The following is a 13,357-nucleotide window of genomic DNA, read 5'->3' as shown; positions in this document are numbered from 1 at the left end:
TCCTTGTGACCCTGGGCAAGTCACTTAATCCTCCATAGCCCCAGGTACATTAGATAGAATGTGAGCCCACCGGGACAGAGAGGGAAAATGCTTGAGTACCTGATTGTAAAAACCGCTTAGATAACCTTGATAAGCGGTATATAAAATCCTAATAAACTTGAAACTTGAAACTAATGAGATTCTCAGAGACACCAAGGGGTGGAGGCTCAGTTTGCGAGGCAAGATTTGCAAGAGTGTTTTGCTCATCTTGAAAAACACTCGCAAACCGAGGTTTGACTGTAATGGGAAAACTCTTGTTCTGTAAAGCACCATTCATGTACTCTGGGATCAAGTGGAAGAGGTTTCTTAGGTTCTGTCTCGCCCCAAACATGGTTGCTGCAGAATCTGCTTGCCTGGGCCAAGACTGGTATTCAGCCACAAAAGAATAGAGGTTCCTATTGACAGCAGGAATATACAATGATAGTCTTTTTTTTAATTTTGGTCCCAATTATGGAATGGCATGGGGACAAATTTGTCCCCGCCCCCGCAGGAGCTCAATTTCTCCGTCCCTGTGAGTTTTGTCGCTGTTCCTGTCCCACCCCCCATTCCTGTAAGCTCTGCCTTAACTGATTTTAAAGTGGTTGAGAACGGAGCTTGCAGGAATGGGGCAGGGACAGGAAAAGAACTCGCTGGGATGGGACAGGAAAATGAGTTCCCGCAGGGACAGGGAAAAATTTGTCTCTATGTCATTCTATGCGAGTCCAAGACCCTGTGTCGACGGGCGTAAGGTAACGCGGGGCTGGTAGAGCCTCGTGCTGCCTGTCGGCTGGGTAGGTGGGTTAGTGTAGTTAGGGGGAGGGCAGAAAGGAACAGACAGGGATAGGGTGGAGAGCCTGTCAGGAAAATAAGTTTAAATTCATTGGTGGAGTGGCACGGGGGCAAGGCTTTAAAGCCGGGACCCTGGAGGACTCGACTCCTCCTGAGGTCCTCCAGGGTGGTTTTTTCCCGTCCTCCCGCCCTTGGTTGGGTGTGGCTGTTGTAGTTTGGGGGGAGGCGGATTCCCGAGCTACTGGGTCAGGAGGCTCATCAGGCGATGAGCGTTGGGCAGGGAGCCGTGGGTCAGGTGACCGGAAAAGGGACATGAGGGACATGCCACCCCTCTGACTCTTGCTGTGGTGGCGGGATTGAGGGAATAAAACTAAGCCACTCGGTAGCTCGGGACATTTATACAATGTTCATTATGTTAATGAAGTTAAGATTTGTTATGTGTTTGGTTAATAAACTGAGCTGCGGCTGATTGTATCAACCAGAAGACTCCTTAGTGTTTTTGGGGAGTTAAGAGAATGGGTAAAGAAGAGGGGTTTGTGGTTATGTATATATATATATATATATATATATATATATATATATATATAGGCAGACAGCAGGGTCTATCCAGATCCAACTGTTTCTAGTCCCAATGCTTCTTTTGTGACATCTTTTTGCTGTATTTGAGTTGTTGGTTTTGTTTAAACTAATTATTTTTTGTGGCCTACCAGACTCTCTGCTTCTTCAGGTACTTAGCTCGATTGGAACCAGCTTGCGTTGGGCAATGGCACCATAAATCTTTAGTTATAGCTACTCAGGATATTTTCCCCGTTTTATAACTTTCTCTAGCCTAACCACTGTAGTTCCAGCCACTAGATGTCACTGTTGAGCAATGACTGGGATTCCCTCTCCACCAGGATGAGTACTATGTCTCTGCAACACAGTTTACAAGATTTCCTGAAAAGGTTGGGAGGCTTCACACCCAAGTCAATGAGGCCATCATATGCAATATTATAGCATCTATGCTGAAAATTAGAGCATTCATTTTACAACATTCAATAAGGCAGTGAAACACATGTTAAACTTGTCATCTGGAGTGATTTGACTTTGTTTGAACCCTGTGATTTTGAGCACAGGTTTGGACTAGGTCCCAAAGAGAAAATAGCTTGTAAACCACTGAATCACATTCTAGCAGCCTGTGCTGTCCAAAATATGTATGGGAGAGATTTACAGTAAAATGCACCCATATGTGCCATGCAACACAATCCCATATTTTAAAACCTCCAAAATGTTCTTTGGAATGAGCTTTCAGAATGATTTTGTAGTACAATTACATATAAGTATCTGTTATTGTGTTTCTTTCTTCTGTAGATCATTTACATAACAGAGTGAAAGTGACCCGTCTAAAACAATTAGAAAATGGTCACCTATGTATGAGAATTAACTGGGGTATTATATAAGGGGATGCTGAAAAGTTCTCAGCCCAGCCAACCAACTTCCTAAATTCTGAGTGTCATTTTGCTAATGTAGCTGAAAAGTGTGTTATCTTATTTCGTTAAGTGCTAATTTGCAGAAACAAAATTCTCTGCTTTGACATGGTTTCAGATCATTGGCTAGTAGGAAAAAGGAGGTATTGATGCCCCTGTATAAGACTTTGGTGAGACCTCATTTAGAATCTTGTGTACAATTCTGGAGGCCGCACCTTCAAAAAGATATAAAAAGGATGGAGTTGGTCCAGAGGAAGGCTACTAAAATGGTGTGTGGTCTTCGTGATAAGGTGTATGGGGACAGACTTAAAGATCTCAATCTGTATACTTTGGAGGAAAGGCGGGAGAGGGGAGATATGATAGAGACGTTTAAATATCTACATGATGTAAATGTGCATGAGTTGGATCTCTTTCATTTGAAAGGAAGCTCTGGAATGAGAGGGAATGGGATGAAATTAATAGATGATAGGGTCCAGAGTAACTTTTTTACGGAAAGGGTGGTAGATGCATGGAACAGTCTCCCAAAAGAGGTGGTGGAGACAGAGACTGTGTCTGAATTCAAAAGGGCCTGGGATAGGCACGTGGGATCTCTCGGAGAGAGAAAGAGATAATGGTTGCTGCGGATAGGCATCATGTTTCTATGATTGAAACCATATCCATGTCATTCTCTTTTTGGCTGGGCTGAGAACTTTTCAGTACCCCCTTCGTACTCTCCATTTCTCTGATGAGAAAAGTCAGATTTAAGGGTGCCATAACCTTCACCTGTAGCAGGTGGGAAAATATTCAAATCCTGTGGGATGTTTTTGCAGTGAATATAAAAACTAGGAAATGGTTGGGTGATAGTTCATCATGTAATACTTCATTGCTTCCTTGGTGATGAACTGTCATGTGATGAAATGTCCAAGTGATGAAGGGTTTTGTGATAAAATCTACCAGTGATGAAATATCATGGTGATAAAGTGTTGGAGTGATGAAGTGTCGCAGGGTGATGAAATTACAGGTGATGAAGTGTCATAGTGATGAAATATCACAGCAGTGAAGAGTTGAAGTGATGAACTGTCATGTGATGAAATGTCCAAGTGATGAAGGGTTTTGTGATAAAATCTACCAGTGATGAAATATCATGGTGATAAAGTGTTGGAGTGATGAAGTGTCGCAGGGTGATGAAATTACAGGTGATGAAGTGTCATAGTGATGAAATATCACAGCAATGAAGAGTTGAAGTGATGAAGTACCATGTGATGAAGTGTCCATACACCATCTAGAAAGATTCCCCATAGTATGTTTGTATACTATGCCCTATCTATCAACCACAGGAAAGAGTCTCTTACCCGCAGGGCCCAATGCCAGTCTCCAGCGACTTGTTTCACAGTTGATCCAGTGATGTATCCCAAACCACTGAAAAAAGTTAATGTAAGAACACCATGAGTTAACATAAGAACAGCTATACTGGGTCAAACCAATGGTCCGTCTAGCCTAGTTTCTTGTTTCCAACAGTGGCCAATCCAGGTCACAGTATCTGGCAGAAACCCAGACAGTAGCTGCTGATCCAGGACGAGCAGTGGCTTTTCCCATGTCTGTCTCAATAGCAGACTATGGACTTTTCCTCCAGGAACTTGTCCAAACCTTTCTTAAACCCAGCTATGCTAAGTGTTGTAACCATTGTGATCCACTTTTAGAAATAAGGCCTCAAAGTACTAAGTACATCCTGTTTCTTTGTAGGATACTCTATTGGTTTTCTTTGGCATCCTACCAAGAGTTTTAATAATATGGAGGGAGCAAATATGACTACCATGGAAAGCAAGGATAACAGAGAAAACAAATATTATTGATAACCATTCACTGATCCACAAAACCATTTATTTTTTAATAAAGTAACAGATTCAGATTTACTAATCCCCTCCTTTACAAAGCCGCACTAGCATTTATAGTGCCAGCCACAGCGGTAACAGCTCGGCCGCTCATAGAAATCTATGAGCGTAGGAACTGTTACCGCGGCGGGTGGCACTAAAAATGCTAGCGTGGCTTTGTAAAGGAAGGGGTAAGGGCAACTTCCTATGTATTTTCATAAATCCTGGCCTCACTTGCCTGTTCCAGAGCTCCACTCCTGGTATCTCAAAGTCATGATCATACAAAGTAGATCGGAAATATATTTCTGCTTTGTGAGAATCATCTACAGCAAGTTTCCAATGCTAATTGTTTGGCATCCTTTAGTTGTGGCAAAGAGCAGATCTTGGAAAGCTAAGGAACTTGTCAGACTCTTTGCTTACGATGACGTCCCTGTGTTGGGAGCTGGTTCACTAATCACTCCAGTCCAGCTGCTTTTTAGCTGGTTGGTGATAAGAAGAACGTTCCAAGTTTTCCTGCTAGGAAGTAAGCTCATTTTACTCCCTTCTCCCTAGGATGTGGTCTGTTTGAAGGAATTTATTTTGCATGTGTGTTGTGAGCCCACCCTGTCTGTAACCTCCTAATCTGGGGGTCAGGTATTGTGAAAACGCAAGGCTGTGGCTTTTTACACAATTATGATTACTTACTGGCTAATAAGAAAGTGCAATTCAATCTAAGAGCGGGCATAGCAGGAAAACAGAAAGCTCAGTTGTAATAGAGATATTGTACTTACTATGGTTATAGGAGCCAAATTTACCAGTTTACTTAACTAAGAGCCTCTTTTACGAAGCTGTTTAGTGCGGTACACTGCCGTAACCGCCCTGAAACCCATAGGGATTTAAAGGGCTTTGGAAAGAGGAAACCTATTTGTGTCTGATTTGGTGTGAGATCAGTTATCACAGGGGAGAGTGTGGTGCAGTGGTTAGAGCTACAGCCTTAGCACCCTGAGGTTGTGGGTTCAACTCCCACACTGCTTCCTGTGACCCTGGGCAAGTCACTTAATCCCCACCCAGGTACATTAGATAGAGTGTGAGCCCGCCAGGACAGATAGGGGAAAATGCTTGAGTACCTGAATGTAAACCACTTAGACTATAAGTGGTATAAAAATAGTAATATAACTTTTGATGCAAAGGATTTTGAAGTGAGGTGCGCTGGTGAAAACTTCTCTATGTTAAAAGTCTACCACATAGACCAAAATGGACTGTCCCAAATATTCTAGTATTCAATTTTCCACGGGGAAGCCATAATAATTGAACTGATTAATTCACAAATATTTGCCCACCCCCTTTTACAAAACCAATCAGGCCTTAGGCTTCGGCGGGATGGGCCGGGAAGGGGCGGGTCCGCCTCATTTCGACGAGGCGGGCCTGCCGGCTGGACGGGCAAAAACCGTCTGGCCTTAAGAAAAGGTTAGTTTGGTGGGGTGGAGGTTTGGGGGTTGTTAGCGCCGGGTGGGGGAGGGTGCATCTTCGGGAAGGAGGGATTGGGCACCCTCCTGCCAGCGATCGATATTGTCGGGGGGGGGGGGAGGGTGCGTCTTTGGACAGGAGGGATTGGGCACTCTCCTGCCAGCGATTGGTAGTGTCGGGGTGGGAGGGAGATCGGTAATGTTGGGGGGGGGGCGGTTGGTAGTGTCGGGGGGGCGGTCTGTAGTGTCGGGGGGGGACATCTTCTGGCAGGAGGGTTTGGGCACCCTCCTGCCAGCGATCAGACAGGCCGCGGCCCGCTATACTTATAGCGGCAGAGAGATCCCTTGCCGCAATAAGTATAGGGGCCGCGTCTACTTACAATGTAGACCAGCATTTTGCTGGCCTACATTTTAAGCGTTTCTTCCTCTACTAGGGAGACGCGTAGGGCCGCCTAGGTTCGCCTAAGGCCTCTTGCGGGTCTCCCTAGGCTCCCGGAGGCGCCTTCAGGCCTGCCTGGGGAGCATTTGTTTAAAAAACGTGCATCCCGATTGGCTGATTAGACAGCTGTAGGATGCCTACAGCTGCCTAAAATTGGGACGCACTTTGGAGAATCAGGCCCTTATTGTATAGCTGATGGATTATGTGGTGAACGCGCCCTAATATTTTTCTCTAGAATGGAAAGTTGGTTACACAGAACTATTGTATAGAAATATGAGATTATGCACCATAGTAATGGTGGGGGATGGATCTTATAAAGCTGTTCTTTATGGGTCTGATCAGTTTAAATAGAACATGAGAAATATTCTGCATTTAATGGGGAGTTAACAACATGGGCTACCATTAATATGTGTTATTTTACCATTGATGTGCTATTTTAGAACAGGTCTAATTTTATGCAAAGAGACCTAGTTACTAATAAGTGGAGTTAACATTAAAATAACATGCCTTAACAGTAGCCCCTATTAATAACTTTCTCCTTAATTGAAGAAAAATGTAATGTCTCTAGACATTGAAATCACTGCTATATGTAATAAGACAAGTATACGGCAATCAGGTCATTGTGACATCACTGATGAGGTTGGGTCTTAGACATTGGTGGAATAAGGCATTATGACATCACAATACCAGCTCTGCTTACCAGAGTGAAACGCATCAAACTAAGAGTTACAGATCCCATTTTGTGCAATGAGACCTAGTTATGAATAATTGGGGTTGACAGTAAAATAACATATCTTAATAGTGGCCCAGGTTGATAACTTCCTCCCTTCATGTTCTCTTTATTAGCACTTGCCATTGTCCCTAAGCTCTTGCATATATACTTGCACAGTGTGTTTTCATTTACCTTATCAGCTGATCTATATTTATTTAATTGTTGGACTACATTTTTGTAAGAAATAATAAAGTGGATGAATGCATTTAATTTTACAGAAGCTACAGTTATGCCAACACAAACAAGGCCAGCATTAGACATGCTGGAACTGAGGACAGAATGCGCTCAACTAGTAGCAGATGTTCTAAAGCTCTGCCCAAGGGATGCCCTTCGCTTTCACAACAGGATCCTTTATGATGCTGGGGACCTGAGCAATTGCAGTTCTCCCCACAAAGCTGGTCCTGAACGCAGGCAAGGGAGGTGCTTGTGCAATGCTACGGTCAGGGCCGGATTTTCCTATAGGCTAACTAGGCTTCAGCCTAGGGCCTCAAGATCCGTGTCACATTTTTTATAAAGGTTAGTACCAATAACAACATGTTTCATTTAACATATTGATATATATCACAGTAATGATGTATTTTATTATCTCTCATGTAATTTACAAACTTAAAAATGGGAGGTGAAAGGGCCTCTTAAATGGAATAGCCTAGGGCCTCTTTTCATCTAAATCCGGCCCTGGCTACGGTTGGTTTTGATCAGAGACAAAATAAGTTATTCCAAGCAAATGCCAGTAAGGATTGGAGTGAGATTGCAAAACCTCAGTCAGAAAAATAAAGGGTTACCAATTTTTTCTCCAGAAAACCACGGACATATGACCCCCCAAGCTCCCCCCCCCCCCCAACAAAGCAAACTCTTTTCTTCCGGACATGGAGCACGCGCGGATGTGTGCGAATTCATCTGCAAATGCTCAGAGGCCCTCCAGATGTGGCCAAAGCTCGTCGGGGCTTTCCAAAACCCAGACAAATGCCGGGTTGTGGAAAGTCCATCCGGGAGCCCGGAGAGTCCTCTAAAAAGAGTACGTGTCCCGGGTTTTCACGGATGTCTGGTAACCCTAATGTAACCTGCATGCTTTTCTCTCCACAGTAAAAGATTGGTACTTCACATATGTGACTGAACCACTGCTGCTTCTCTTTAAGTTTGTCCATGAAAGACGTGCGAGTGAAATTTCAGATGTCACTACACAAGTGGCTGCAGGACTCCCAGAGAAGTAGCCACAGAGAAAATGATGGCAGGGTGTTTTATCCAAATTACTGTTCATCTCTTGAGCCAACATTCCTCTTCCTTACCCTCTTCATCTCTCTACTCTGGACTAGAGAATGACACGGTGACAAAATTCATCACTGTTCCCGTTCCCGTGGATAACCGCGGGAAACAATCTTCATATCATTCTTTAAGGAGCGAGGGAAGAATCAGAATATGAATGGCCACAACCACTGACCCGCAAGCTTTGCTTTGAAGAATGCTGGTATAGAAGGACTGAGGTTGAAATAGACACTAGAAAATGACATGGGATTATTTCCCGCAGTTATCCACGGGGACGGGAACGGTGATGAATTTTGTCACCGTGTCATTCTCTACTCTGGACGTGAACAAATCGGGCTAAAATTTTAAAGTCTATGCTGCTCTAAACACCCTGGGGGTAATAATCAGCCCATTGCGGTCAGTGGGTTTTAAGCTACTGACTGCCATGGGCAGAATTAACTTTAGATATTCAATACCAGACCATGTCCAGGATCCAGCACTATCTGAATACATGTAGTCACCCAGAAGTTAACCAGGCATCAGCTGATCTATGGTTAACTCAGCAGATAAATCCTTTTTGCTTTCTAAACTTCATCTGCTTACTGAATATCAGTACTAGCAGCTCTGTCCAAACTTGGTTCCCTTCCCACTACAGCCCTAATGTAGCTGGATAGGGAGTGCCTGGTTACAGCTGATGCGCAAGCCCATTGAGAAGGAGACAGGGAGCCAGATGCACTAAATAGGATCAGTATGCATGGGTCCACTCCGATCCAATTTTTGGCTGATTCTAAAAGAGAAATTGATGCACTAGAAATTTTGCATGCCCTCCACGATGTCTCCCCACCAAACTAGCACCAGGGTCTGAACGCCCCCTGCAGCAGCGAAAATCAGCAGGAGAGATGCCTACTCCCTCCTGCCTTGCCAACCCCCTACCCTTGTGTGAGAAAAAATCAGCAGGAGGGATGCCTACTCCCTCCTGCCATGCCAACCCCCCACCCTTGTGTGAGAAAAAAATCAGCAGGAGGGATGCCCACTCCCTCCTGCCACCAGATGCTCCTCCTAAGGGACCTTATGCAACTGAGCCAATCAGGGTCTTAGGCTCCTCCCTCTGTATTCTGGGATAACCTGATTGACTCAGACACCTAAGACCCCTCCCCATGGGAATGCGACCTGATTAAATCCATTGGGATATAAACACCCCTTTTCCCCCTATTTTTATGGTCGATTCCAGAGGTAAAAGAAAACATTTTAATAGTCTGGGTGGCTCTGGGACCTTGTACTTTTACTGTCTGATGTGAGGAGAGATGAGGAGACCAGATAAGAAGCAGTCCCAAAACTCTAGCTCGAATTCTATATTTCTTATATAATGTTTTCTACAACAGAATGTTCCTCGGAAATCTCTGCAGAAGAGGGATTTTACTTTCCATTTTAAATTAGTGTTAGATAACAAAGGAAGCTCACACAGCTTTAGAATGCGTTTGTAAGACTTCTGGGGTTCCTTGTAATTAAAATTGAGAGATTTAATTTTGAGACAGAACGGATTTGCTTGGCTTCACTATTCCCTCAAACCTGAACAACTCACCCTCTAATTCAGTTACAGAGAGTCTCCGGAGGACTACATTATAAAAACCACATTACTGAAGTCAGTATTAGCACTGAAACATGCTGAATCCAAATATAGATATGGTACTGTACCTTCCAAGTGGAATTGCAAAGTAGAAGACAGACAGCATAAGGGTTCTTGTGTTTTTAGTGAAAAGGTCTCCAATAATGGTGGGAGCGATCGTGGAGTAACTAGCTTCTCCGATACCAACTAAACCTCGGGAGAGGACCAGAAGCCAGAAGTACTGCGGGAAAAACAAAAAGATATACAATTCATTCTCTGATATTCATCTGACCTAGAACGTAAAGGACAATTATTGTCCTGTGTGCCCAGAGCTGGTACAAGGGCAGTGGGTGCCCAGGGTCGGTGTTTCTCAACTCAGTCCTGGAGTACTCCCTTGCCAGTCAGGTTTTCAGGATATCCATAATGAATATGCATAAACTTGATTTGCATACACTGCCTCCATTATATGCAAATTTTTTAATGCATATTCATTGTGGGGGGGTATTCCAGGACTGAGTTGAGAAACACTGCCCTAGGTAACGCTTAGTCTCGCACTCCTCCCCAACTGAATTTCATATCCTTGGCTTTATCTTGCAGCCCACCCTCCCCTCCCCCAATATTTTGATAACTGAACTCAGCAATCATGACCATCACACAAAAATCCAATAAAAATGCAGGTTACAGCATGTGCTGATGGCTCTGGTCTTTGACCTAAGGGCCACTGCGTGAGCGGACTGCTAGGCACGATGGACCCCCTGGTCTGACCCAGCAGGGACAATTCTTATGTTCAGGATCTATTGTTTTGCTTAGACTGTAGCTGCTCTTTGCTTCCTCAAAGAAGCTGCTGCCCTGTGTAATTTCCTAGTCTTGTCTAAAGATTGAACCAGCCCTGCCTGGGACAGACTTCTTGAGCTGGTGCATCATGTTCCATCTCTGATCATATTCCAATCCAGACTACAAAAACCTCACCTTTTTTGAGTCCTTTACAATTAATTTTTCTAGAACTTCTTGTCTGTCCATGTATATTTCTCTTGACTAAACTGTAAGCTCTGTGGAGCAAGGACTGTCTGTCTTATATGTATCTGCATTTATTTATTCAGCTCGCACGTCAGTCATTAAGACAACTGACAAAAATAAATGATAGATTATCTCCTCCTATGCTCCCTCCTGCGAACTCTGTTCATCGGGTAAGTCCTCCTACCTGTAACCTTCTCCCCCGCTGCCATATCCAGACTCCGTCCCTTCTATCTTGCTGCACTGTATGCCTGGAACAGACTGCCTGAGTCATGACATCAAGCTCCATCTCTAGCAGTATTCAAATCCAAGCTGAGAGCTGACTTTTTCGAGGCTGCTTTTAGCTCCTAACTCCCACTCACCATAAGATAGCTATGCCTATCTTACCATTCTCTCTGAGAGAAACTCCCCAACCCCTCTATATGTCCTGTTTGTCTGTCCAAATTAGATTGTAAGCTCTTCTGAGCAGGGACCATCTATTACATGTTAAATGCACATGTACAGCACTGCATATGCCTTTCAGCGGTTTAGAAATGATAAATAGTAGTAGTAGTAGTAGTAATAGACGGCAAAAGGTTATTGTGGCTCACTGGTTGAGCTGCTGCCTCTGCACTAGAGAGTTGCGCGGGGACAGAAATCCCACCCATCCCCACCCGTCCCCGTCAGGATTCTCTCCGTCCCCACCCGTCCCCATCAGGATTCTTTCCGTCCCCACCCATCCCCGCAAGGAATTACCTCCATCCCCGCCCGTCCCCATAAAAAGCAGCAATTACTTCTGACAGGATCATCAATTCCACAGTTTTCTTTTGCGCTGCTGTTTTCCTTGTGGAATATCTTTGGTGGAACCCTTTTTTTGATTTCTGTTCAGGTAATTAACTCATAAACCCCCTCTTTTACTAAGGCTGATGTGCCCATTATATTATATGGACGAACCCTGCTTCCAAAGCCTTCCAGACCCGTGGGAGTCCCGTGGGCCAGAGGGGGGTCCCCGTGGGAGTCCCTTGGGTTAGGGGGGGATTCCCGTTCCCGTGCAGACCTCTACTCTGCACCCAGAGGTTGTGGGATCAAATCCTAGAGCTGCGCTTTGTAACTCTGGGCAAGTCACTTAATCCTCCAGTGGCCACTGCTTTGAAACGTCAAAGGCACTATACAAGTCCCTATTCCCCATTGTACATCAATACCAGCAGTGGTTTGGGGAGGGAGGGGGTTGAGAGGGCAAACCACCCCAGGCACCATCTTCCTCAGGGCACTGGCTACCTGCCATGTTCCCTTCCCCTGTAACTTTTTAACTTCAGCACGAGCAGCCACCAACTTGCTGCCCGCATCGGCTTTGGCGATCTCTCTGACATCACTTCTGGGACCCTTGCCTAGGAAGTGATATCAGAAAGAGCCCCGAAGCTGATGCGGTCTAAGTTGGTGGTTGCTCGAGCCAAAGTTAAAAAGGTACAGAGGAAGGGGCACACACGTGCGGCGGGGGAGGGGCACCACCACCCTGGGCGCCGCTCACCCTTGCTACCCCACTGAATACCAGTGAATCTCAACCCAATCCTCAGGACACACTTAGCCAGTCAGGTTTTCCAGATACCCACAATGAATATGCATGAGATAGATTCGCAAATTGCATAACGGAGGTAGTGCATGCAGATTTATCTCATGTATATTCATTGTGGATATCCTGAAAATCTGACTGGTTGAGTGTATTCCACTGTGTTGAGAATAGAAAATCACAAAATATGAAATCCATTGGTTTTAAATTCAATTGTTCATAAAATTCATTTAAATTATTTTTATATACATTTTTTTTCTAATGCTCAGTGTCCAGTCTCCTGCACTGAAGCCACAGCAAGATCAAATAGGGACCATCATTACACTTATAAGTCCCTTTTGGACCACCAGTGCATGCTCATTACTCGTGATTAATTCATTATATGGCTCCACAGGATTACACCACCTTGTATAAATATTGTGAAAATATATTCGCTCTTGCGTCTCCTCAACTCAGTCCTGAGTTTCGCCAACAGGGGCTTCTTCAGGAGGAGTGTCAGGAGAGCTTTAGGGAATCGCTCTTTGGCAGGGACCTCGCCCTTCCGTGTAGACAGGATAATTATCCTGAGCACTTATATACACATTAGAAAATAAATTTATATAAAAATAATTTAAATGAATTTTTTGAACAACTGAATTTAAAACCAGTGAATTTCATATTTTGTGATAATTTAAACACTGGAATTTATTATTTTGGACTCCTGAAAGTAAATAAAAGAATAGAGAATGACACGGGGACAAATTTTTCCCCAATCCCGTGGGAACTCATTTTCCCATCCTGTGCCCACGAGTTCTTTTCCTGCCCCTGCCCCATTCCTGCAAGCTCTGTCCTCATCTGCACAAGCCTCAAACGCTTTAAAATCCTAAGTAGCAACATTCTAGAGCTCAGATTGTGATGTCATAATGCCTCAATCCACCAATGCCTAAGCTCTGTCCTCATCTGCACAAGCCTCAAACCCTTTAAAATCCTAAGTAGCAACATTCTAGAGCTCAGATTGTGATGTCATAATGCCTCATTCCACCAATGCCTAAGCTCTGTCCTCATCTGCACAAGCCTCAAACCCTTTAAAATCCTAAGTAGCAACATTCTAGAGCTCAGATTGTGATGTCATAATGCCTCATTCCACCAATGCCTAAGCTTTGTCCTCATCTGCACAAGCTTCAAACCCTT

The 13,357-nt window shown here is 44.3% G+C and overlaps 1 protein-coding gene across 2 annotated transcripts in view; it reads right to left on the bottom strand.

The window, feature by feature from the left end:
* The window catches only part of SPNS2 (sphingolipid transporter 2), a 208,396-nt gene that overhangs the window by 78,924 nt on the left and 116,115 nt on the right, over positions 1–13,357 (bottom strand). For both annotated transcript variants that reach the window (XR_004537091.1, XM_033921929.1), the window contains exons 4-5: positions 9,717–9,868; positions 3,605–3,671 (exon numbers count right to left, since the gene is read on the bottom strand). Coding sequence is in view for 1 of the 2 variants with exons in the window: in XM_033921929.1 (XP_033777820.1) it covers positions 3,605–3,671; positions 9,717–9,868 (219 nt within the window). In the remaining variant the exon portion in view is untranslated. The remainder of the gene's footprint in view (positions 1–3,604; positions 3,672–9,716; positions 9,869–13,357) is intronic.

This window comes from Geotrypetes seraphini, chromosome 15 (genome assembly GCF_902459505.1).
Source record: "Geotrypetes seraphini chromosome 15, aGeoSer1.1, whole genome shotgun sequence".
Classification (NCBI taxonomy): domain Eukaryota; kingdom Metazoa; phylum Chordata; class Amphibia; order Gymnophiona; family Dermophiidae; genus Geotrypetes; species Geotrypetes seraphini.
The sequence above is the reverse complement of the archived record's forward strand: the minus strand, read 5'-3'. Positions and strand labels throughout refer to the sequence as shown.